This window comes from Vanellus vanellus (assembly GCF_965231255.1).
Source record: "Vanellus vanellus genome assembly, chromosome: 1".
In the NCBI taxonomy this organism is placed as follows: Eukaryota; Metazoa; Chordata; class Aves; order Charadriiformes; family Charadriidae; genus Vanellus; species Vanellus vanellus.
This window is the reverse complement of record NC_138905.1, coordinates 83,374,955-83,397,930: the sequence shown is the minus strand read 5'-3', so window position 1 is coordinate 83,397,930 and position 22,976 is coordinate 83,374,955. Positions and strand designations below refer to the sequence as shown.

At 42.6% G+C, this 22,976-nt stretch overlaps 1 protein-coding gene across 1 annotated transcript in view; it reads right to left on the bottom strand.

Annotated features, from left to right (window-relative positions):
* Positions 1 to 22,976, bottom strand: part of VWF (von Willebrand factor) — a 147,120-nt gene that overhangs the window by 113,158 nt on the left and 10,986 nt on the right. The window contains exons 6-10 of the mRNA XM_082479000.1: positions 19,069 to 19,193; positions 10,874 to 11,090; positions 8,682 to 8,804; positions 5,446 to 5,557; positions 3,246 to 3,292 (exon numbers count right to left, since the gene is read on the bottom strand). Coding sequence (XP_082335126.1) covers positions 3,246 to 3,292; positions 5,446 to 5,557; positions 8,682 to 8,804; positions 10,874 to 11,090; positions 19,069 to 19,193 — 624 coding nt within the window. The remainder of the gene's footprint in view (positions 1 to 3,245; positions 3,293 to 5,445; positions 5,558 to 8,681; positions 8,805 to 10,873; positions 11,091 to 19,068; positions 19,194 to 22,976) is intronic.

Genomic DNA, 22,976 nt, shown 5'->3' with positions numbered 1-22,976 from the left:
CAGCTGGGGTTATTCCAAGGGCAGAATTTACAGTGGACTTTACTCTGAACCATTATCTCAATCAACTAGTACAAAATTAAAAATAAAGCCATATTTACAAGAATTACATCTGAAGTTCTTACAGAATAATGCAAAAGTCTGGCTTGTCCACCCTTCTACTATGAAAAGAGGCTATTTAAACACATCAACATCTTAACGTGTTTTGGTAAGCTGTGGCTTTTCATTTCCAGGAAGGGAGTATTCAGACGCCACAGCCAGGATTTAGTACCCTGTTATACTAGGGCCTCTGCAAACACATAGGAAGGTTCCATCCAACTCCACCAAGCTTGCAGAGAAACTCTGTCATATGAGAAGAGTATTACACTTAGAGATGGCTCCACGGAAAACAAGGTGGGCAGAGACCTCCTTGTCCAGAACAGAATTCAGGTGCTGGGCCTGCATCAGCAATCCACTGACAAAGGATGGAGAAAGTTTAAATGTTACAAGCTGGCAGGTAAACCCCATGAGTTATTCTCTCTCCACTGCCTTTGAGTCACACAGAAGCTCTGTTTAATAGGCGTCGAATGGAAATTTCCATCTTCAGCATATTAACTGTGTTAACCATCTTAAACTAGTCTGTGCTAAAGAACAACATCACAGATCCTGAGGATTCCCATCATTGCATAGCCTCAAGCAAAGTCCAGCACTCAATGGATGTTTGTCAATCCCTGGAGAGTAAGATGGCTTGGTATTTGGGAATTCTACTTTCTGTTCAATTAAGCTTGGACAAAGGTAAAACAAGTGTTATTCTACTCAACTTCACAGTCAATTAACTGGCTATCACATGTGGAAAACAGATTTAAAGAAAACCAGGCATAACCCACTATATTGCACACAGTTTGATTTCCAGGGTGTTCTCTGAAGCTAGGAACGAACAGCAGCATGGTTTGCAGCATGGATAGCTAGGGACTGCTACCCCAGACAAGTCCCAGTCCTTTGGCATTGCTCCTGGAAGGGAAATTTCTTTCCTGCGGCAAAGTCTCTTCTTATGGGTCCCTCTATCTACTCCATTTGGTGTAATGCATCCCATGAGATTTCCTGAAACCTACTGCCTTCATAATTAATTTAATTATGATATCAGCTTGAGAGCTTCTTGATAGCGCTAGCCAGCTATTGCTAGTTGGCTGACACAGCACTGCTTTCTGAAGTATGACCTCCAGCTGGGTACCCAGCTTTATCACCAAACTTAGAGCTAGGCAATTCATTCCCACAATATAAAAGAAACCTTTCCTGACAAACAGATTGGTAAAAAAAAAAAAAAATAACTACCTTGAGCTCATGTGAGTCTAAGTACATAAACTTTCTGCAACACATGATTGTAGAACTACTTGTTGCAAAAATAACCAACCAACAATAAAAACATGTCCATAATATTGCTTCCAACAGAGACAAAACAGGATAGGTAACCATATAAACTTGGCTACTGTTCCTATCAAGTGCTGCTGCTTTGGGAAGCTTTGCTGCCCTCCCATACTGTCTTAGTACAGTTTACAGATGTTAGCAGGTACATGTGCAAGAGCTGCACTTATACAACCTTCAGTCATATACAAACTTAGCTGAAAAGTGACTTGTATATATTGACTGAAGGCATAAAAATAAGCTGGTTTTCTTTTTTACTTCTGCTTATTCTGCAGAGCTTCCTGACTCAGAAAAAGACAGTAATGCTTTATTCCCTCTTGCACAAAGCTGTATATCGATGTCTGTTTGCAAGCCTCAATACCAGGCTTATCTTCAATTCTATGGTCACTATGAAGAAAACATGGCCAGAGATGACAATAAAAATTTAGCCCACATAGTATTCATAGTAGCCCAGAAAGCAAGGACATTAAGAGCTACAACCTAGGTCAACACTGAAATTAGAAAAAGACTTATTTCTCATTTGTAAACATGTAAAAGACATAACAAATCTGCTGGGGCTGTGTCCTTGATTCTGCGTTTGCAGACAGTGAGATTCCCTGCACTTGGATAGACCTTACTGAACACCTCAAGCATGAGGCTTCTCATAGTCCTGCTTGGCATAGCTGACTAAAAATGTCATTCCCATTTTGAACATTTGCAAACACACACATCCTTTCATCCTTATTTTTTTCTGCTGACATTTTGGGGCAAGTGCTCTTTCAGTCTAAAGTGGAAGGAAACGGAGCATTGATGGGTCAGGCAAGCTTACTATTAATAGAAAGATGGACTTGGATAGTCATTTTAAGACAGTTGTAATTCCCCTAATTTGTGAGGGTTGCACAGTCTCATCTAAAAAAAAAAAAAAAAAAAAAAAACAACAAAAAAAAAAAACACAAACAAACAAACAAACAAAACCCCTGCTGTCTCTTTTCCTGTACTGCCATAACCCCAGTCTCCTTCTCATCCCTTCCACTCTCAGTTCCCAAACAAGATTAAGAACTGCCGTGTCCCTGCAGACTCCTATGCACAAAGCAAGGAGAGTTAAATACTGCTTCAGGTAAAGCAGGCTTTTCCATGGCTGAACATCAAGCAGGAGCTCAGACAGGGGATGGGCCACAGAACTAGCAGGAGGAAATAAGGAAGGTGGCACTTTGCTGGCCAACACACCGCATGAGAAGTCACACACCCCATGTAGGCAAAAAAACTGGGACAGCAGTCACCAGTACTGGTGAGTTTGGGAGGTAGAAAGGGTAGGAGGAGGAGCAAGAACACCAGCAGAGCTGCCTCTCCAGCCTGCCACCACCCAGAGAAGGCAGGATGGCCACCTTCTCCCCAGGGCTGTAGCTCCTTCACCTGTAACATGACTTATAGGGCCTAAAGCCATGGGGTATCCAGAGTGACCCAATCAACTCTCAGTACTTCATATTGTCCCAACAACAAAAGTATGCTAATTCAGACAATCAAATAGGGAATAGTACCCAGTCAAAGAAACCCAACCTGAAACTCCTCTACCTGAAAGCCAATCCTCTGAATATACAGACCCTTATATCTTGGTAAACTAAGTAATCAAAAGAGGAACCATTCTTCTCACTAAACAGTATTTTTCATTGCTACACATAATCCATACAGGACAACATCTGGCTTGTCTCACAAGAATAACTTAGAACCCATGTGGCCTGCACTGGAGTAATCAAGAATGAACAAAGACAGATTCAACTTTTCTGTGGAAAAAAATATGTGGGATGTAAGTGGGAGGGACATAGGTAAGGCTTACTTGTCAAAACCTGAAAAGAGTAGAGCCAACATACCTGGGCATTCCCCATTGCTGCAGATCCAGGTGCCACGTCGACAAATGCTAGGAAACATATCACGACAAGTTAGGCAACAGTACATGAATTCAAATCTTCTGTTGCAAATTTTTCCCAAATAATTGAAACATGGGCCCATGTTTCAGGTAAATTAGACCAGTCCCCAGCATCCTTTCCATCTCCCATAACCTCATTTCTTAATACATCCATCTCTTCTTACCATCATTCAACAGCAACTGCTGGCAATAAGAGCTGGAATGGTTGCAAAACTCAAGAACTTCTTTTTTTCCCTGCCAAAGCTCTGTGATTAATAGAGTTTTTAACTACATTCCACTGATGTGGAATAAGTTTTAAATGCAGTTTGCAAGGTATGTCTATAAATATGACAGAATCATAAGAAAAATAAAAGTTTGAAGGGACCTCCAGAAAAATCATATACTACAACCCCCAACTCAAAGAAGGGAACTTCAAAGCTATATCAGGTGGCTCAGGAATTTGTCTATTTGATTTTAGAAATCTCCAAGATGAAGTCCCATGGCCTCTCTGGGCAGCTGTCCCAGTGCTGCACCACCTCAGGGAGAAGAATTTTTTCTTCTGTCTAAATGGAATTTCCCCTGCTGCAACTTGTGTCCATTGCTTTTTGCTTTTTCAGTGCTCGCCTCTGAGAAGAGTTTGGTCCTGTCTTATTTACAAACTCCCTTTGGGCAGTGAACGTGCCCCCATTAGCCTTTACAAATATCTGTTTCCCTTTGCTTCTCCTGACATCATAAGCTCCCCTGCTGTGATCATCTCCACTGTCCTCCACAAAACTCTCTCCAGTCTGTAATCCTCTGTCTTGCAGTGAAAGCGCAGCACTGGTCACACTATTCCAGTCATGCCCTCATGAGTTCGTCACAGGAGGGCAATAATCTCTTTCCTTCAACAGTCAGCTACATTTCTGCTAAAGCAGACCTTCAACAGTCTGATGGCACACTGCTGACTTAAGCTCCTCTTGCTTAGTTTCCCTTTCTGTGCAAGTTGCAACGAGGTAGATTGTCTCTGCTTTAATGTCTTTGGGTGGTGGATTTACTGTCATCCCCCACAGGCACTACTAACCAGTAACATGCACTGATAGTGATTGAGATGGCTGTCATCCTTGGGTCTGTGGGACACCATGTCAGTCAATCCTAGAATCTCCAAAATCAACTAAGTTTCAAGTGGTGCTAGATTCTTTTTATTCCTTTAGTTATCTCTGCCCTTGAAAACCATTTGTGGGGAGTCAGTTTATTGAGGATGGTAAATGCAGAGCCAATAGAATGAAGTTCTCCACAGTATGATCAAATCTGGATAACAGGAAGTATTTTCTAACAATACAGTCTATCAGGTGGCACTGATCAGTAAGAGCAATAAAGGCAAACAATGTGGCCAAGCTCAAAGCTGCAGACAGCTCCAGGGACAAAGACAAAATGCTAACGTCATGGTTGGTTCATATTCTGTGACACATGGTGCAGGTAATGAAAAACTTCTGGTTAACAGGGATGATGCATAGACTGTCTTTCTTCTGCATACGGTGGCCTTAACAGAGTCCTTCTTCTGTGCTCTAATTGGAAACATCTGGGCACAGGGTTGTCTGAACTCCTTCCACAAATACGTTCATACTTACACATAACCAGATCAGGAATACATTACTCATTCCCCTTCCTTTCTTTAGACAGCTAGCCTTCCCCTTCAGGCTGGCATTCATGAGTGAAAGAAAAATCATGAGCTATGCAGCTGGGAAGATTCATTAGCTTTGCAAGAAGTTCCAAGGACGTGTCTGAGCTAACTCCTCTTGGAAAGAAATGGGGTTCAGAGGTTAAATAAAAGTAGGAAGTCAAAACAAAGACACCACCGCTGACACTAACCAGACATGGGAACCTGCCAGTCTGTCTTATCCACAGGAAACAGGTAGTTCTCTACTATTTGAAGGAGTATGACCCTCATATTGTTCTATCAGATCAAATATCCCTTTAAAAGCGGAGCTGATTTTGTCTTTGTGAACAGCTCACTTCTTGGAAGGGGCTGACATTTCCAAGAAGAGAGCAGGTCCTTTGCCAATGAAAGGAAATTTTTTAAAAGTAGAGGGAGACATTTCTAGAAAGAGCATCTAAAACAGTCATTAAATGGTGGGCAATACTTATCTAGAGCAAGAGCAACCTCACCAGAGCAACACTGAATTTACCATGAGTTGCAGTCCTGGGAGATGGTGAAGCCAGGAGGATAATGTTTTCCAGAGTGGATGCAGGAGCAGTCAGAGCTTTCAATGCAATGTTCACCATCAAGGAGCTTCCCCTCTAGATAGATCAGGTAGCAGCAGATACACATGCCACACACACACAGGGACACAAATATAAATATGATTAGATTTTCTAGTTCTTCATATACTTTGGCAAGACTTCATATGCATTGTTATCTATAGGTAGTTACAGACAGCAATAAAAAAGAATGGGGCTTGCCTAAAAGACTCATGGGTGCTGGTGTCTACTTTCCTTCAAGTGCTACCTCTCCCTCAGATGTGCCTGAACGGAGCATTTCTGGTGTTCCTGGAAGAGCTCTTTGCTTAGCCAGTCCCTGAATCCAAAACATGCATATTGGAACATACAGGAGCCAAACACACAGAGCACAATCAAGCTAGATCAGAGCTGGTCTAGAATGTGATTTACTGACTGCAGTAAAGGGTGTCTGGACAGGTTTTGTATTTGTCATAAGAGGACAGAAGAGGAGACAAACTAAAGCATGAAAGAACAAAGCTGGACAACATAAAAGTCTAGCAGGCAGGGTCTGAGAGAAAGAAACATTATCATATGGAGCTGTGGTTTCTTTTTTCAACTTCTGCATAAGCAAAAAGTCAAAGGGAAAACTCCCCCACTTGGATCCAGCTGCTGAGGTTTCCATATTACACAACTATAATCACCTATTCTATATATAGAGTATTTTATCTTACAAAGATAAACAGAGGTACAGATGAGTTACAAGACTTGCCCAAGATTGCACTATAAGCTAGTAGCAGAAGAAAGGACAAGTTTATTTCTCTTAGATCCCCATGTTGATGTTTTTAAAAGAGCTGCTGTAGCAAAAAAAAATATCTGCTGAAAACCCTTCTCCCTCCTCTTTGAAGGACTCCTTCCAATTGACTGCAGAGATTTTGGCCCTGTTCCCTGGCAGCAGCAGTCATCACAGAGTGAGACACAGGTAAATCCCTCTTCTCCCATTCTTGCTATGGAGCTGCCTGGATAGATCTTTGCTGTTGAGAAAATCCCTCCAGTGAGAGATACTCAAAACAAGATCTGAGCATTTAAGAGTGGTGTGGCTCTACAGAGAGCACAAGAAAATAAAACATCCACCTTTTCTTTTTCCTGTCAATAGTAATTCCATTTACAGCAATTAAAGTAACTGTGTGGTGCATTTAAGGAAATGGGAAAAAAAACAACCAACCAAACAAACAAACAAAAAAACCAAAACACCCACATTCCTCGAACAGATTCTTTTCATTCTTGGAGCACTGGAGAGGAGCTAAGAGAAGGTATAATCCTTATCCTAAGTCCCAAATTCCTCTATGCATCTGCAAGATCCTCCTGGCTCTCTGTGAAACTCAAACCAAAGTTCTTCCCTGTTGACTGTGCACCAAAGAACAGTAAAAGCTTTTAACTGCTTATTCTTATTTCTTTTCATAGAATGGTTTGGGTCGGAAGGGGACCTTTAAAGGTCATCTAGTTGAACCCCCCTGCAATGAGCAGGGACATCTTCAACTAGATCAGGTTGCTCAGAGGTCCTGACCTTGAACATTTCCTGGGATGGAGCATCTACCACCTCTCTGGGCAACCTGTTCCACTGTTTCACCTTCATCGCAAAAAATTTCTTCCTTATATCTAGTCTAAATCTACCTTATTTTAGTTTAAAGCCATTAACCCTTGTACTATCGCTACAAGCCCTACCAAAAAATTGTCCCAATCTTTCTTATAAGCCCTCTTTAAGTACTGCAAGGGCACGATAAGGTCTCCTTGGAGCCTTCTCTTCTCCAGGCTGAAGAACCCCAAGTCTCTCAGTCTGTCTTCATAGGAGAGGTGTTCCATCCCTCTGATCATTTTTGTAGCCCTCCTCTGGACCCACTCCAACAGGTCCGTGTCTTGCCTGTGCTGAGTTTCATGCACTTCCTTCTAGCCAACTACTTGTTCCTCATGCAGTACCCTTTCTGTTGAGCTACTGTTTCTCTGCTTTTCAGTTCCTGTCCCCTTAGAACTTTCCTGTGCTGAACTGACCAGTGCAGCTACCAAAGGAAAAATATAGCCAGAGTCCTTTTGCAGCTAGTGGATTCGTCTCCTTCAGCTTTTCCCAACAATTCCAAGACTGCACAAATATAATAGCTAGGTCCTTCACAACAAAATAATCTCCTGTGCCTAGTTACCCTGTCACTGTCCATGTGCACCTTCCCAGGTCCTGTCAGTGACAGTTTTGAACCTCCAGTAAGAGACTGGCAACTAAATGGGAAACTACTAAGCTCTGAATGACTGGGAATGTTTTAGAATGCAATTAATGACTGCTCAAAAAAGGTTGACATTGTCATCACTGCCTTGTTTTGGAAACCAAATTATGTTCTCAGTAAACCTCCAGCACGCTTGATATCTTGTACAGGGGACAAATACCTCTGTGCATCCACACAAAGTCCAGATTTGAAGGGTGAAATGCACAGATAGTCTTATTAAAAACAAACAAACAAATAAACATACCCCCCCCCCAAAAAAAAAACAAAAAAACAACAAAACACCAGAAAAAAAAAAAAAACAACAACAACAGCTAGAAATGGGAGCATATGGAGCTTTGAAGCCAGAAATAAAACTCTCCTCCTGCAGTTGTCTTAAGTACAATAGACAGAAGAAAGACTGGGGGGAAAAAAAAACAAAAACAAAGTGGTGGTTGGGTGCCCCCCTTTAAGCCAATCAAATCTCCTTTACAAATAATTCAATAATAAGTGAAATTGTGCATCTGAAATCATGAAGATCTTTGGAATTATAGCATGAGCTCTACATGGACTGTTTTTCTGCAAGAAACCCCTTCAGAATATTCTCTGTTCTTTCTTCCTCTAACTGGATGCTTCTAACCAAAAGCAATTCAGAAGAAATCTAGATACGTCAATAGTAAGTGGTCTCTCACCACGAAAGAAAGGCAATCCTAGAGTATTAGATGGTGATGATTTTCACAGAAACATTTACTTTTTAATTGAGTCTGAAAAATAGCCCTTTCATGGAGTGAGCATACAGGCAGTATAGAAACTGGTTTATTCTAAGGCATGGTCCCAGAAAAGAGAAGTGTTTCTGATTTTGGGAAAATTTAAGGGAAGACACAGCTTTCCTTATTCTAATAAAATAGGTTGAAACACTGCCAAATGTTTCTCTATAAATAACCCAGTAAATAAATTACCAGGGCAGCTGCAGCCATCAACACATTGTCCGTGACACACTTCATTGATATTCAGACTCTGGCAGGTTTTGGCACAAGGGGATACACATTCCTTATACTTCATGCCAACTGGACATCTTGGCCCTGAAACAATTAAAAGAAATTAGAAATGCAAATTCCTCAATAACTCTCAAATAAATAAATCCCTTAATTATCGAAGGCTGAACCACAGAGACACCAAAAAGGTCATATCCTCTCCAATCAATGATTTCTTTTTCAGAAGCAGAACATTTAAGAAACGCTTTAAGTTTGCTGCAATATCATCATGTGCCAGGTTCTGTAGTAAACACTTAGAGGTTAAAGCCAATTTATTTTCTAATAAATCAAGTCTTAATAACTAAACCCAAGCACATTAAGAACAATCAGACAGGGGGGAAGTTTTGCAATAATATCTAAGTAATTTGGATAGACAAGCGTTTTCTGTACCTTTAAGCTATGCAGTTACTCCCCTCATTTGTGAAATTACACTGTTTCATGTTTCCAGAGAGAACTGGGAAACAGTTAAGACTCTGAAATCCCATCCTCCTCCTTCCAGAGAACTGCCAGCACAGGGTAACACCCATGCTGTGTTATCTTCGCTGCTGTCATTATCTAGGCTAGGCCATTATGCAAGCACACACTATAGCCATCCCTTCATTTTGATGCATAGACATAACCTGCAAGACTGAGTGGGCATGGAGTGGGAAGAAAAGATTAGAGCCTGCCCTTTCCCAGCAAATCCTCTATTGAAGGAGGTGGGAGGGTAAGGAAGGAGTGGTCTTGCCCTCTGTGGCTCCAGGGCTTGGGCACCAGCTTGCACTAGTACAGCGTGCCTGGCACTAGAGCCCTTCCAACTCTAATACAACTATCATCATCATCTCCTGAGGCAGCATCACAGCACAGATGAAGGGTGATGGAAAATTAAGCTCCTGCTGTGGCGGCAGGCCACCTCTCTTTTTCCTGACTCAGAAAAACATGGTTTGTGAAGTCAAGGGTTAGAAATGAGCTCTACAGCTCCTGGGAACAGAGAGGGGTTCGTTTCACTCATGGCTTTAGCTAGTTTTACTGACAGCCCTAGCAAAAATGGGTTCTCTGGCTTGCACTCTGAGCAAGGAGACAAGTTTTCATCAGATCCCTTTTATGTCCCAATGGAAAGGTAACAAATGACTGCTAGAAATAAGAGTCTCCTCTGGTGTACAATCCCTTGAATAAGTGGTTGGCAATATCTTCCTGCCCTAACCATAATCCGCAGGTGCCGTTTTCTTCAGCGGTGGCCAATAGCAGAATATCTTTACCACAGAAGAAAGTGTTGTCAGTACAAATCAGTCATGTTACCCCATGAAATCAATTTACATAAACATCCTGAGTAAATTGTCCTTCCTGTGTAACGAAGAAAGCATGAGATAAATCATTGAGAACATGATATTAGAGCATTGATTTTTTTATATATTATTCATTTGTGTGCTTAAGTATTTAACCGGGGTTCTCCAGTGGAATTAGATGTGTATATCAATGCTGGGTGCAAACATGACCTTTTCTCTGTAAAGGCAATCCATCCCAGTCAATTGAAGCACTTCCTTATTGCAAAATCTTAGCAGAGATGCAATCAGGACCTCTGACCTCAAGAAAATTGGGCTAATAAAGGCAGCATTTCAAGGTGCAACCAGGATCTCTAACCTAGACAAAATTTGACTTAAAAAAAAAAGACTTCTCCATTTCAATGTAACTGTTTCCAATAAATAAAGGATGAAACAATGGTCTTTAACAAAAACTGTTAAGGAGAGCCTTTCACAAGGATGCTGACTTACAAGTACAAGCTGGGTAACATCACACGTCTGAATCATATGTGAAATAGGTGCTAAACATCGTAGTCTACACCTTTGTGTATCAAATAAGACTTTACTGACTTTTATACCATGGCGGGACCTGTAGCAGCTCAGGATCTTCTTCATATATGGTTCAAACCATTTCCCCCTTCTAGAAAAAGGTGGATGATAGAGAGGTGAAAGGGGGAGCGAGCAAAGGCACTTCAGATTTTAACCTGCTGTGCCTGAGTCAACCTGAATCAACATTCTAAAAAGGCATCAGTTGCTTTTAGCAGCAGCACATAAATCTGCAAGACAGGCATGATCTCATTTGGGATAGGCAGCCGAGGAATAATCCTGTCAGCTTACTGCATGAGCTCTCTTCAGGCCACATGTCCAAAATCACTCCTTCATGACCGCAGCTTCTTGCATAATCAAGGAACACTGGGCAGTGACAGTCCATGCCCTGGGTACAGGCACAGATGTCTCTTTCACAGAGATCAATGTATGGCTCTGGATCAACTCGATGGTGGCACCGGGAGAAGGTCAAAGATGTTCTTAGCAGCTGGCAGGTTTCTATGATGCCCTGCATGACAAGTGAGGATCAAAGGTAGAAAGAGAGAGAGAAAAAGGGACAAAATCAGTTACTATAGTCTCAGAAAGAAAGGAGAAACCCCAACTTTTCCAAACACAGTCACCACTGTTCTTAAATAACATCATGGTTGTTATTTAACACTGCCATTTAGTTAAACAACATCATAGTCAAGAGCTACATCCATTTATTCACCACATCCATAGATACACAGAGGTACATTAATATATTAGTTATTATAAAATAGACTGTCATTTAAGGGAAGTTTCATGCAGAAACATATCAGTCAGCAAATGGAAGGAAGCAAAGAACTGCTTCCTACCCAGTGAAGAACCAGATGGTGTCTGGAGTACCAGGAAGACAGGCACAGCAAGGGAGAGGAACTTAAAACTGGGGTACCTAGGAAGAAAAATAACCAGACCATCTTTTGGATAATGAGGGAACAGAGTAAGTTTCAGAGTGAAAGACTGAGTCTGACTGGAATCCAAGGAATCAAATTTGGTACCCAGTTCTGATTGCGTGTTCCCATCACTCCTGCTGGCTTGTCCAATGCATGACAGGTCAATTTAACTCAGATAAATGGCAGAAAAATAACCCAGGGGAGAAAAGCAATTTGTTCTTCTCTTCTCATGAGTTAAATCAGCATGGTGATAGCTAGTGTAAGGAGAAGACTGTATAGTGAGATGGGGGATGGGGTACCAAGACCTCTCCTTTCAGATGGCAGCAAGCTAAGATGAAACTTAGCTGTACATGAAACAAAACCTAAGGAAAACTTAGTTTATGGCCAAGCTCACCAAGGGAAGCTCCCAAATAGACTTTCTCTTATGTATGCATTATGTCACAGTTCAGTAAGTCTGAAGTCCTCAATGCAACTTTTTGAAAAGTTGACACTGAGTTTAGATAAGTGGAAAAATGACTTTCTGATACAACCCAGGCACAATGTTGAAGCACAACTTTCTTCTACTTATTTATCAATTTTTATATAAGCAAATGTAACCATGCTGTATATTTCAGGTGTTATAAATAGGATGGGGGTCGGGAGAGCTATTCTTCAGAGTAGTTCACAGCAACAATGCATTACTCCTGAATACCTTAGCAAGTACCTGAGGTGACAGCACATACAAGTTGCTGTGCTAAAAAAAAAAAAAAAAAAAAAAAAAATTAAAAAAAAAAAGAGAGAAGTCTTGTTTTCATTTTTGGGGAGATGAAAAATGGGGAGTAAAAAACTCACAGAGTTCAGCAGACATCTAGATATCATCTCTGAATGGCAGATGGTATACCTGTACAGGAAAACTGCTGAGCAGAAAAGACTTCTTTTGATAAAGGGTGTTTTGTCCAGGTGATCAGCTAAAGCTAGTACACATCTGAACTGAGAGACAACCTCTTGCTTATAAAAACAAACGAACCAGAAATGTCTGGCCCATTAGGAATATATTCAGAGCTTAGCAAAACGCTCAGTGAACAACAACGTACACAAAGAGGTTCTGAGCTTGCTGACGAAGGCCTCAGGAAACTTAAAGCAATGCTAACTGAGGGCCATGAGAGAGCTGAACATGATTTCTTTCAGAAAAATCAGCTCCAGCCTAGAATAATTCTGATGTCCAGACAGCAGCCACCAAACTGGAAAAAAAGACTAGAACAAAGGGAGCAGGAACTGCTTAAATGGTGGTTGGTGCTGCTCTAAGTCTGTACAGAAGTACGAAAGCTGAAAAAGTGCCCTAAGAGTGGAAGTAACAACAACAGAAGCAGCCAAAAAAGCTATTAAAGCAGCGCTTCAAGATGAAACTGATATAACCAAAAGTGAGCTCAGAGCCATTCAGAGGATGAGCAGCGCAGCAACTCCTGGATCAAAGCCTTGATCCAGGTACTGTCAAATGCAACAGAAAACCAGTATATGCAATATGTCCATTTAGGGGCTGTGTTAATAAGCATTCTTTATAAAGTAAAAGTCTTGTTAAAAAGGTAATACACCTTAACAGTTATAGAATCATCGAATGGTTTAGGTGGAATGGACCTTGAAGATCATCTAGTTCCAAACCCCTGCCATAGGCAGGGGCACCTCCCACAGGACCAGGTTGCTAAAAGCCCCATCCAACCTGCCCTTGAACACCTCCAGGGGTGGGGCTTCCACAACTTCCCTGGGCAACCTACGTTGCAACAGAACTCAGACTCTGTATATTCCACTAAACACAAGGTAACAGTAAAACTATTTGCTTGGCAAATAAAACTAAAGCTTGGCAAATAAAACTAAAGCTTGGCAATCCCAAGCACAAATACAGGCCCTGTGGGGCATGGCTGAAGAGCAGCCCTGCGGAGAAGGACCTGAGTGTGCTGACTGACAAGAAGCTGAACATGAGCCAGCAATGTGCGATTGCAGCCCAGAAAGCCAACCGTATCCTGGGCTGCATCAAAAGAAGTGTGGCCGGCAGGTCAAGGAGGTGATTCTGCCCCTCTACTCCACTCTCGTGAGACCCCACCTGCAGTCCTGCATCCAGCTCTGGAGTCCCCAACATAAGAAGGACATGGACCTGCTGGAATGTGTCCAGAGGAGCGCTACGAGGGTGATCCGAGGGCTGGAGCACCTCTCCTATGAGGAGAGGCTGAAAGAGTTGGGGCTGTTCAGCCTGGAGAAGAGAAGGCTCCGGGGAGATCTTATTGCAGCCTTCCAGTACGTAAAGGGGGCCTACAGGAGAGCTGGGGAAGGACTTTTTACAAGGGCATGTAGCAATAGGACGAGGGGGAAAGGCTTTAAACTGGAAGAGGGCACGTTCAGATTGAACATTAGGAAGAAGTTTTTCACTTTGAGGGTGGTAAGGCACTGGAACAGGTTGCCCAGAGAGGTTGTTGAGGCCCCATCCCTGGAGGTGGTTAAGGCCAGGCTGGACATGGCCTTGGGCAACCTGGTCTAGTGGGAGGTGTCCCTGCCTATGGCAGGCAGGTTGGAACTCGATGATCTTCAAGGTCGTTTCCAACCTAAACCATTCTTTGATTCTATGAAACTAGTAGAAACCAATCTTTTATGACCTTGTTTATTACATACCAGTAAACGTCAGATGTGTCAGGAAAAAATTTGTTCTCCTCTGTAGCATTTTTTGGTCTTGGTCTTGTTCAGTAAGAACATATCTAATGACTGAGCTCTAGCTGATTATCAAGAAACTAAGCAGTATATGTTAGACATCAACAAACAGTTCATTTTCTCTATATGAAGTTTTCTTGCCATTCAAGCTGCTTCAGATTTTCCAGTGACTTCATACAAGAAGTTACAGCTTAAAATTTCCCATCTTTAAGACATATGTCAACTACTGTGACAAATTAATGGACATAAGCTGAAGTATCGGTAAATCCAATTAGATACAAAACCAAAAAAAATATTTCACCACGACGGTGGTGACAGACTGGAACAAGTGTCCAGAGATGCTGTAGAACCACCACCCTTGAAGATATTTGGAAAGTAAGTGGACAAGGCTCTGAGCAATCTGACCTAGGATGGCCCTGTTGCAAGCAGAGGGTTGGCCTCCAATGGTGTCTTCCAACTTAAACCATTCTGCAAGTTAATTTTATTTTCTCTCCTTCCTTTCTTTAAATCTCAACAGTCAGGCTGAACTAAGATCCTTGTCCTTCAGTTTAGAGGACACTGCACCAGATAGGGGCAGTCTCACCCACTGCTGTAGCATTCCTGCTCATGGAGCAACAGTCCTGCAAGCGGCTCCACACAGACAAAGAAACATCTAAACCCAACAGAGCAGGGAGTGAAGCCTCAGGCTGAAACAGTGCTTAGAAGTACAGGAGGGTGTAAGATCAAAACTAGCAGAACTGACACCAGTACCTGAAGTCTTGAAACTTCTCCCTTGATTTCTGCATGAGTTCTATTTTAAGTGTTTCTTTAAATGGGTTGGCGGTGTCCTGGCACTGACAACCCCTAGTGACCGCAAATTCGCTGACCTTCTTTCTGCCCTAGTCCCACCACACAGAGCTGTAGGTGGAATTTTGTACATTCTTCCAATTTTTGTGGCATTGCCTTCTGCTGCTGCATGAACGGCATTCGTCTATTGCTTAACAATTGCCATGAAAGAGATATAACCTAAAAAGTTAACATAAGAAAGAGACACCCTCTCGTCCCCTTGAATTTAAACCTTATGGTATACACAGAAGTGGTTTCCAGATCGTTCAGGAAGGGTATGTTCTAGTGCCATAATTGGGTATAGTTTTTCAGAGTACATCATCTTTTGGTTCACTCAAAGGAATAATGATTTAACCTCCCATCTTTCCAAGTAAAAAGCATCCAAAGTCAATATCTTTAGTAAACCAAATGCTTGCTATATGTTTGAGCAAACACATAACAACTGACAGAAGTCACTTCACTTGAATGTTGATTTAGCTAACTGTGTATTTCAGGAGCAGAAAAATGAGATTTTAGATATAGTAGACCTCACGTCCACCCTTAAAATGTATTACAGTATCATACGCCCATGTCTTTGCTGGATCTGCTTGTGGCCTTACTTTCAGATCTGGGGATAAATGCTACTTCTTTATTGCATATGGAAGTATTCATGGGATATAAGTGGGACTATTTCTTACCAACCACAGCAAGTGCTGAAGTTCAGCAAGAACAGAATTTAGTTGAATTCTAATTTCAGCCACTTTCACATGCTATAGGTATAATTTCCTAATAAAAAAGTTAAAAAAAAAAAAGAATACAGTGAACTGCGGCCTCCATGCACCTATTAAAGGCGGAAACTAGAAAATAAAGGTCACTTATAAGAAGACATAAATCAATTGCAATGCTTTAAAACATGTCTATTTTTGTTTTTAGGCTGCCTCATTACCACAGTTACTCACTCCATTTTATATTTCAAGATCCGTGTTACCCATACTGTTGTTCATCTGAGAGACTATTACATTGCAGTACTTCAATAAACAGGTAGTCTAAACCATCACATCCAAGTGGTGAAAAAACAGATCAGACAACACAGAGATGCTCATTCTTTTTGGTAACTACTTAAACAGCAGCCAGAGAGGGCAGGGCATGGTAGGGAGGCTGAAGCTCCCTCCCTCCAACGCTACCCAGTTTGGCATGCTCTCCAGCTCACAAGACAAGGTAGCCAACAGGCAGCTCCACCGTGCAGATGCCAAGCTACATCCTGCCTTAGGAAGGGAATATATATACCTGAAAAGAAATCATATCTGCAGGCAGAGCAGTAGTCAAACACATGTAAGTGTGTATGTGCTTTGGAGGTGGAGGGCAGGGAGGGGCCCAGAGCAACAGTAGGGGAAGTGTGTGAGGAGAGTCAAGACCGTCAGCTGATACACAGTGCCATTAATCGAGACAAGAGTTCTTCCCTATTAAAGAACACAAAATTGCCTGTGTTTTCTATGATTTAAAGATAAAGGAGCAACAGGGCTTTTTGGCTTCATGGCATCTTACAAAGAAGTCAGAAGCCATTTCTGCAAGAATGCCGAGGGAGGGGGGGCAGAGAGGGCAAAGAAAACTGCAGATCTACCCTGGTCGGGGGACGGGGGCAGGAGGACCGAACTGAACCAAAGCTGTTGTTTTCCTCACCTAGCAGCTGACCGCCTGGCAGGGAGGGAGCCTGGGAGATGGGGGAGATTTACATTCCTGAAGCTGAAGCAAAGCAAACAAAGCACGCTATTAAAAAGCCCTACATTCTTCAACAGGCACTCCTTTGGCTGGACTTCTATTAATAGCGCTGTGTTTATTCTTGCACAGTGCATAAATTAAGCCAATGTTAAATGCTGTGAGCACATGAGCTTACACGAGAGAGAATATAGTTTCATCCAGTTAGTGGGAGAGCAAACTTTATCCAAGCATCAATATTTAACATGATCTGTATAAAACTCGCATTAGTTGCGGGCTACTCATCAGAGAGGATTTCGTCCTGCATGCCACTCCCTGGCCTCAGTCACGATGTTGACATTTTCTAAACATTAAACTCGCCTGAATAGATAAAATTCCAGCGGCCACAACCAGTCGCAAGATCCAGCCCTTCTCTAGACCACTAAGCAGATTGAAAAAACAGTCCTGTCCCTCAGAAGACATCTCAGTTAGGTTGAAACCCCTCACGCTTTGGTCACATTCTCAGCACCATGCACCATTACTCAAGTTCGATCAGTCCAAACCCCAACAGAAATGCCCCACACACACTGTCTCAAGCAAGCAGCATAGGCTGGAGATCTCCAACTTAAAATCACCTCTGTATTTCCTCAGCCAAGTTTGCAGGCTGCGAGGCTGAAGCGGTAGTCCTAAGGCGCACGAGCATGCTTTGCTGAATTTCAGAACATATCTAATACCAGCGTCCCCGTTCAAAAGCTTAGTGGAATCGTAAATAGTCAGAAGTTTGCAAGCTTGTCCAAGTCTTTGTTAGCTTTTTCCAGCTAACTAGGAAACCAACGTTCAAAGTAGCTGTAGAGTAGATCTGTTCCAGGAAGTACTACTACTCTTGAGAAATTATTTCAGCCTAATTTACCAAGTATCAGTGTACAGGACTTGTACAGCAAGAAACTAAGAGCTAAATTTTGGCATCAGTTACTCTGTCTAAATCTAAATCTGGCCTCCACCAGATCATTCTGATTTACAACAAAGTACATGAGATCAGATGCAAACCCTCGATGGATGAAGACTCAATTTACTACCACAATCATAACCTGTAATACCACATGCAGTCAGTATATACTCCTCCCTCAACTGGTGACCATCTGTGTTTGTCCGTCCTGTGTCTAATGGAAACAAGGAACATGTTATTATTGTTAACAGAAGAGAAAGAGAGAAAAGAAGACATATAAAAGAAGAGAAGAAAAAGGTTGATGCAGCAAAGGGGGTCACAGAGTTGGCCGAGACAAGCAGTTCTGTGTTTCTTTAACAAATCAGGGCTACTATCTATATGCATAGCTGAAGGAATCTCCTCCTGACAAGGGAAATAGCCTGGTGGCACAGAGCCTTTGCAACACCAGCAGAGAACATCTCCTCTGTCAAAAATAGCCTGGCTGAACCATTTTCTCGCTCTGGTGACTCCTAGGTACGTAAACTACAACACATTCACAAATACTATTTGCCATGGTGGTGCCCGCAGAGGTTTCCCTGCTGGCAGAATCAGAGAGGGAATCAACTACCTCATTCTACAGGTACCACTTAAACACACCTTTCCCAAGTAATACCCATGTTTCTTCAGCAGCACTTTGGCAACACTTTGGGCTCAAATGAGGTGTTGGTTTCTTTATTTATGTTTGATGTTTGTGTGTTGGGTTTGGGATTTATTTTTTTGGGGGGGATGGGGGAGAAGAAGAGGGGATGTATGTATTATAGTTTTAGAAAGAATTGCAATAGACAGAGTGCAGATGAAGAGAAAAACTGCATTCGCTAACTAGTGAGTAAACTGTGCCTTTCTTAAGACTGCAGTAAATAAGGCATCAGTCATAACATGGAACATCCAAGATCACTTCTCTACAGCACCAGGCAGCCCAACTCAGAAATCCTCCTGTGAGCACCAGCCAGAGGCTGCAGGGGGGGGCACATCGTTATCAGCTCAGGAACCACAAGCACACAGCTGCATCCTATGTCTAGCCCCATGCTGGCTCACGAAGAGGCTGGGAGTGCCCACAGACAGCACAGGCATGCACTGCCGATGTGTCACTTCCACCTTCTGCTTGCACCTGACCTGCTGCACTACAGCAGGGACCTACGTATGGCCAGGCCACCGCCAGCCCTGTGGTTAACTCCTGCCAGGCTGCACGAGGAGCCACGCACCTTGTTCCAGTGCAGCGGCAAGAGCAGTGCCCAGCATAGCTATCTCAGACCACACTGCACCTCATGAACTCAAAACAGGTACCTCCCATGCCTTGCATCCTAACCACTTGGCAAGGGAGAACCACGTTAGGTACAGACATGGATTCAAGGAAGCAAGCTGCCTTCAGGTAGGGGAGGACCGAAACCAGAATGGTATCTTGCAGCACCAACCTTCTCTGCAATATCAGATGAAATGTTGCATGTGTTGCTTGGAGTCTGCACTCTCTTGCACCGCTTGTTTTCACTGTGCAAAGCCCAGGAATTTGCAAAATCGTAACTGTTTCCCACGAGGGTCCCTGTGAATGAAGAAAAGAAGCACATGGCTGTTTAGGGGTTTGAGCAACAAAAGGTCATTATTGGTTACTATCAGGGTGACAGTCTGGTGAAAGCTGTTTTTAAAAATAAAAATTGTCGTAGCAAATGAATTTCTAATCCAAATATATTCAACCAGGCCAAGTGCAAGGTTCTGCACCCAGGTCAGGGCCAAGAACAAATACAGGCTGGGTAGGGAATGGATTGAGGCGGCCCTGAGGAGGAGGACTTGGGACTGTTGGTTAATAAGCTCAACATGAGCCAGCAATGTGCGATTGCAGCCCAGAAAGCCAACCGTATCCTGGGCTGCATCAAAAGAAGTGTGGCCAGCAGGTCAAAGGAGGTGATTCTGCCCCTCTACTCCACTCTCGTGAGACCCCACCTAGAGTACTGCATCCAGCTCTGGGGCCCCCAGCACAAGAAGAATATGGACCTGTTGGAGCAAGTCCAGAGGAGGACCACGAAGATGATCCGAGGGCTGGAGCACCTCTCCTATCAGGACATGCTGAGAGAGTTGTGGCTGTTCAGCCTGGAGAACAGAAGGCTCTGGGAAGATGTTCTAGACCCTTCCGGTACCTAAAGGGGGCCTACAGGAAAGCTGGGGAGGGGCTTTTTATCAGGGAGCATAGTAATAGGACAAGGAGTAATGGTTTTAAACTGGAAGAAGGTAGATTTAAATTAGATATTAGGAAGAAATTCTTTACTCTGAGGGCAGTGAGGCACTGGAACAGGTTGCCCAGAGAAGTTGTGGATGTCCCATCCCTGGAAGTGATCAAAGCCAGGTTGGATGGGCCTTTGAGTAACCTGGCCTAGTGGAAAGTGTCCCTGCCCATGGAATGGGTGTTGGAACTAGATGATCTTTAAGGTCCCTTCCAACCCAAACCTTTCTATGATTCTATGGCTATAGAAAAGCCACTTTCAGTGATCTGGACTGACTCTTACAGAGGACGTCTCTGAGCTCAAGGACAGACTAAAGCCTGCAGAAGGCAGCTCCCAGTACTTCTCACACCTGTATGAACATGGTAGGAGTTCTTTGCTGGTCAGCAATAATCTGCAGAAGCCTAAGCATGCCCACGCATTTTCCTACTATTTAAAAGTTGTCAATACAACAGAACACATTATTAGAGAGGGAAACAAAATGGAGTTGTTCTCCTAACCAATTAAGGTATTAGCATTCCTGATACCTGCTAGCCTCGATTTTCTCCTTCTGTCTGAAACTAAATCTTGTTTGCAAAGAAACTTGACATACACCATAACTGCTTGGGCCCATGATCATACTGTCTAAGCTGTCCTCAAACATGCTCTTCTGTCTGTCCTATTACAAGCAGCTCCTGGCCCAGACATGGCAACATTTGCACTCAGTTTGTATAAAAGCAAAACTGTAATAGTGAATCTGTATGGCTACTGCTTCCCGGGAGACGAAAGCCATGTCTCAACTTCTCTTGCTCCACCCTTCCGAGAACAGGGATCCTCCCAGAAAGGGAATGTACCCTCCTCCCCCTTTTGCCTCCCATTGCCTGGCTGATTAGAGTACTACCTCTGCTTTCTTCTGAGGGTACCTGCTACAAAATAGTTAATGTCATGACTCTCTTTTAGTTCTGTAACTTTGCTTTTTAAAACCCTATTGTGTTGCATGTGAGACTATCAGTTGCCACTATTAACACATTCCCAAGACCTTATGCAGAGAATATGTTGAAATATGACCCTGACTGTATCTGGAAAACAGAAGAAATTCTTCCTAAATATATCTATATAATATTTTTATAATACATTATATGTATGTATATATAATAAGAATGTGTATGTATATATAATAAGAATGTCATTGAGCTACCTGCTCTACATTAAGTACAAACACACAGAATATACTGAACACTAAAATTTTTCCTAAAGGTTAGTCATGAACACTACACTGAGAATGCTAAGGGAGATGTAATAAAACTGGTAGACTTTAGTAGACTTTACTAGTAACTAGAAATTAGGAGCTCATGACTATAGCGCACATTAGGCCCACAGCAGATGTCAAAGGCAGAAGACTCCAAGGAAAGATGACAGCTAAAAGGTGGTTAACAGCATAAAATTTTCATCTACAGAGCCAGGACTGAGCACAGGAAAAGAAAAACACAGCAACAAAAAGAACACAACCCTTTGGTTTACCACAAATTGTAAAGATTAGAGTAACGACGAAATCTAGTCTGATGAGAAGCAAGATGTCAAATTAAATACATCCCCTTTTATTTGCACAAATGCAGTCTTACACTAACAGTTACAAAATAAGAGATGGGCTCTGCTCTGAACTAGTGTTCCTCTGGCTCTAAATGCACAGCCATGTTGAGCTTCCCACTGGCAGGTACCACCAGATCCTCATTTACTCACAAGTTAAGATTTGAAGGTTGGGACAACTGTTGGTCCCGAAATGCTGGTCACCTCTTTTTTCATTTCTCTCCCTTTATTAGATTTTTTCTTACATGGTGCATGTAAATCTATACCTCTTAAGTGGCCCTTTTATGCAACATTTATATTTTAACTTTTTTAACTCTTCTGCCATATTCTATGATTAATACTTTCAAGTAGATTTTTTTCAAAATAAATAATGTCAAAATTTCTGTGGGGTTGTTTGGGTTTTTTGGGTTTTTTTTGTTTGTTTGTTTGTTTGTTTTGGTTTTTTTTGGAACCTGCTCTTCAAACCCTCTTGTTGCCAGCACCTGTCTGTATATTAGCAGACCATTCCACAGACGTGATCCATTTGCCAACACCTTGCCAGGGCAGTTCTTCCTCCTTGCAAAGTCCTGGGGCCTTTAAACTAAGCTAGAAGCTGTTTGGAACAGGCAATACTTGATTGATTTGGGTTTTCTCAATAGCTCAAGGTCCTGCCCGAGGTAAGCCTCCTCAACATACGACAGTAAAAATCTAGGATAATAATGAATTAAGAGAGATCAGTTGACAGTGTATTTTTCCTGTGATTTGTTCAGTGTAGCCTTAAGTGACCTATGGCAACAGAAAAAGGGCTGGAGAGGCACTATAACTTTAAAATGAGAGTGCTGCAAAATTTTGCATGCACATTTGCCAGCCTGCTTTCCCCGGAAACATTGTCCTCAACGCTAAACAATGCGGTCACTAAAGACACACGGTATCTCACTGAATATCATCAGTTATTGCTTCCCATAGTACAGATTCAGTGGAAGCTGTATCTCCCTTGAATGGGCAGCTTTACAAACATGCAATAGGATGCGCTCCATACTCCTGGAAAGGTAAAAAGCAGTTGGACTTGGAGGTTTCACTGACCATCAGAAGAGCTCTAGCATGAAAAGTATGAAGTGACTCTGGGGCCACCGAGCTGCTTACAAACTGGGGTCATGGGGATCAGTTATTTCTGCAGAGGGTTACTTTAGAGAGGACTCTTCCATACTGTGTTACATGCCCTATCGATCAGTGTGGCGATTCTCAAATACTTCATCTATTTGATGAGGCTGCAGGAAGGGAGAATTGTCCCCAGCACATCTGACTGCTCTCGGCAGAGGGAAGAGCAGCTGCCACCACCACCGCCACTGCCTTTCACCCGACACCTCCATTTCCTTCTGCTGAAGGACATGAGGGGGTCAGAAAGGAAAGGCGGTAGAATTGACAATGCAACAAAAACAGCCTAAAAATGCATGGGATTTCTTAAGTGCGCCAGTGATCCTATTGACGGAGCAGCTGGGCAGCTCAGCCTCCTGCGCTGGCACTGCACACCCACCAGGCAGCACAACTGCACTCCTCTCCTACTG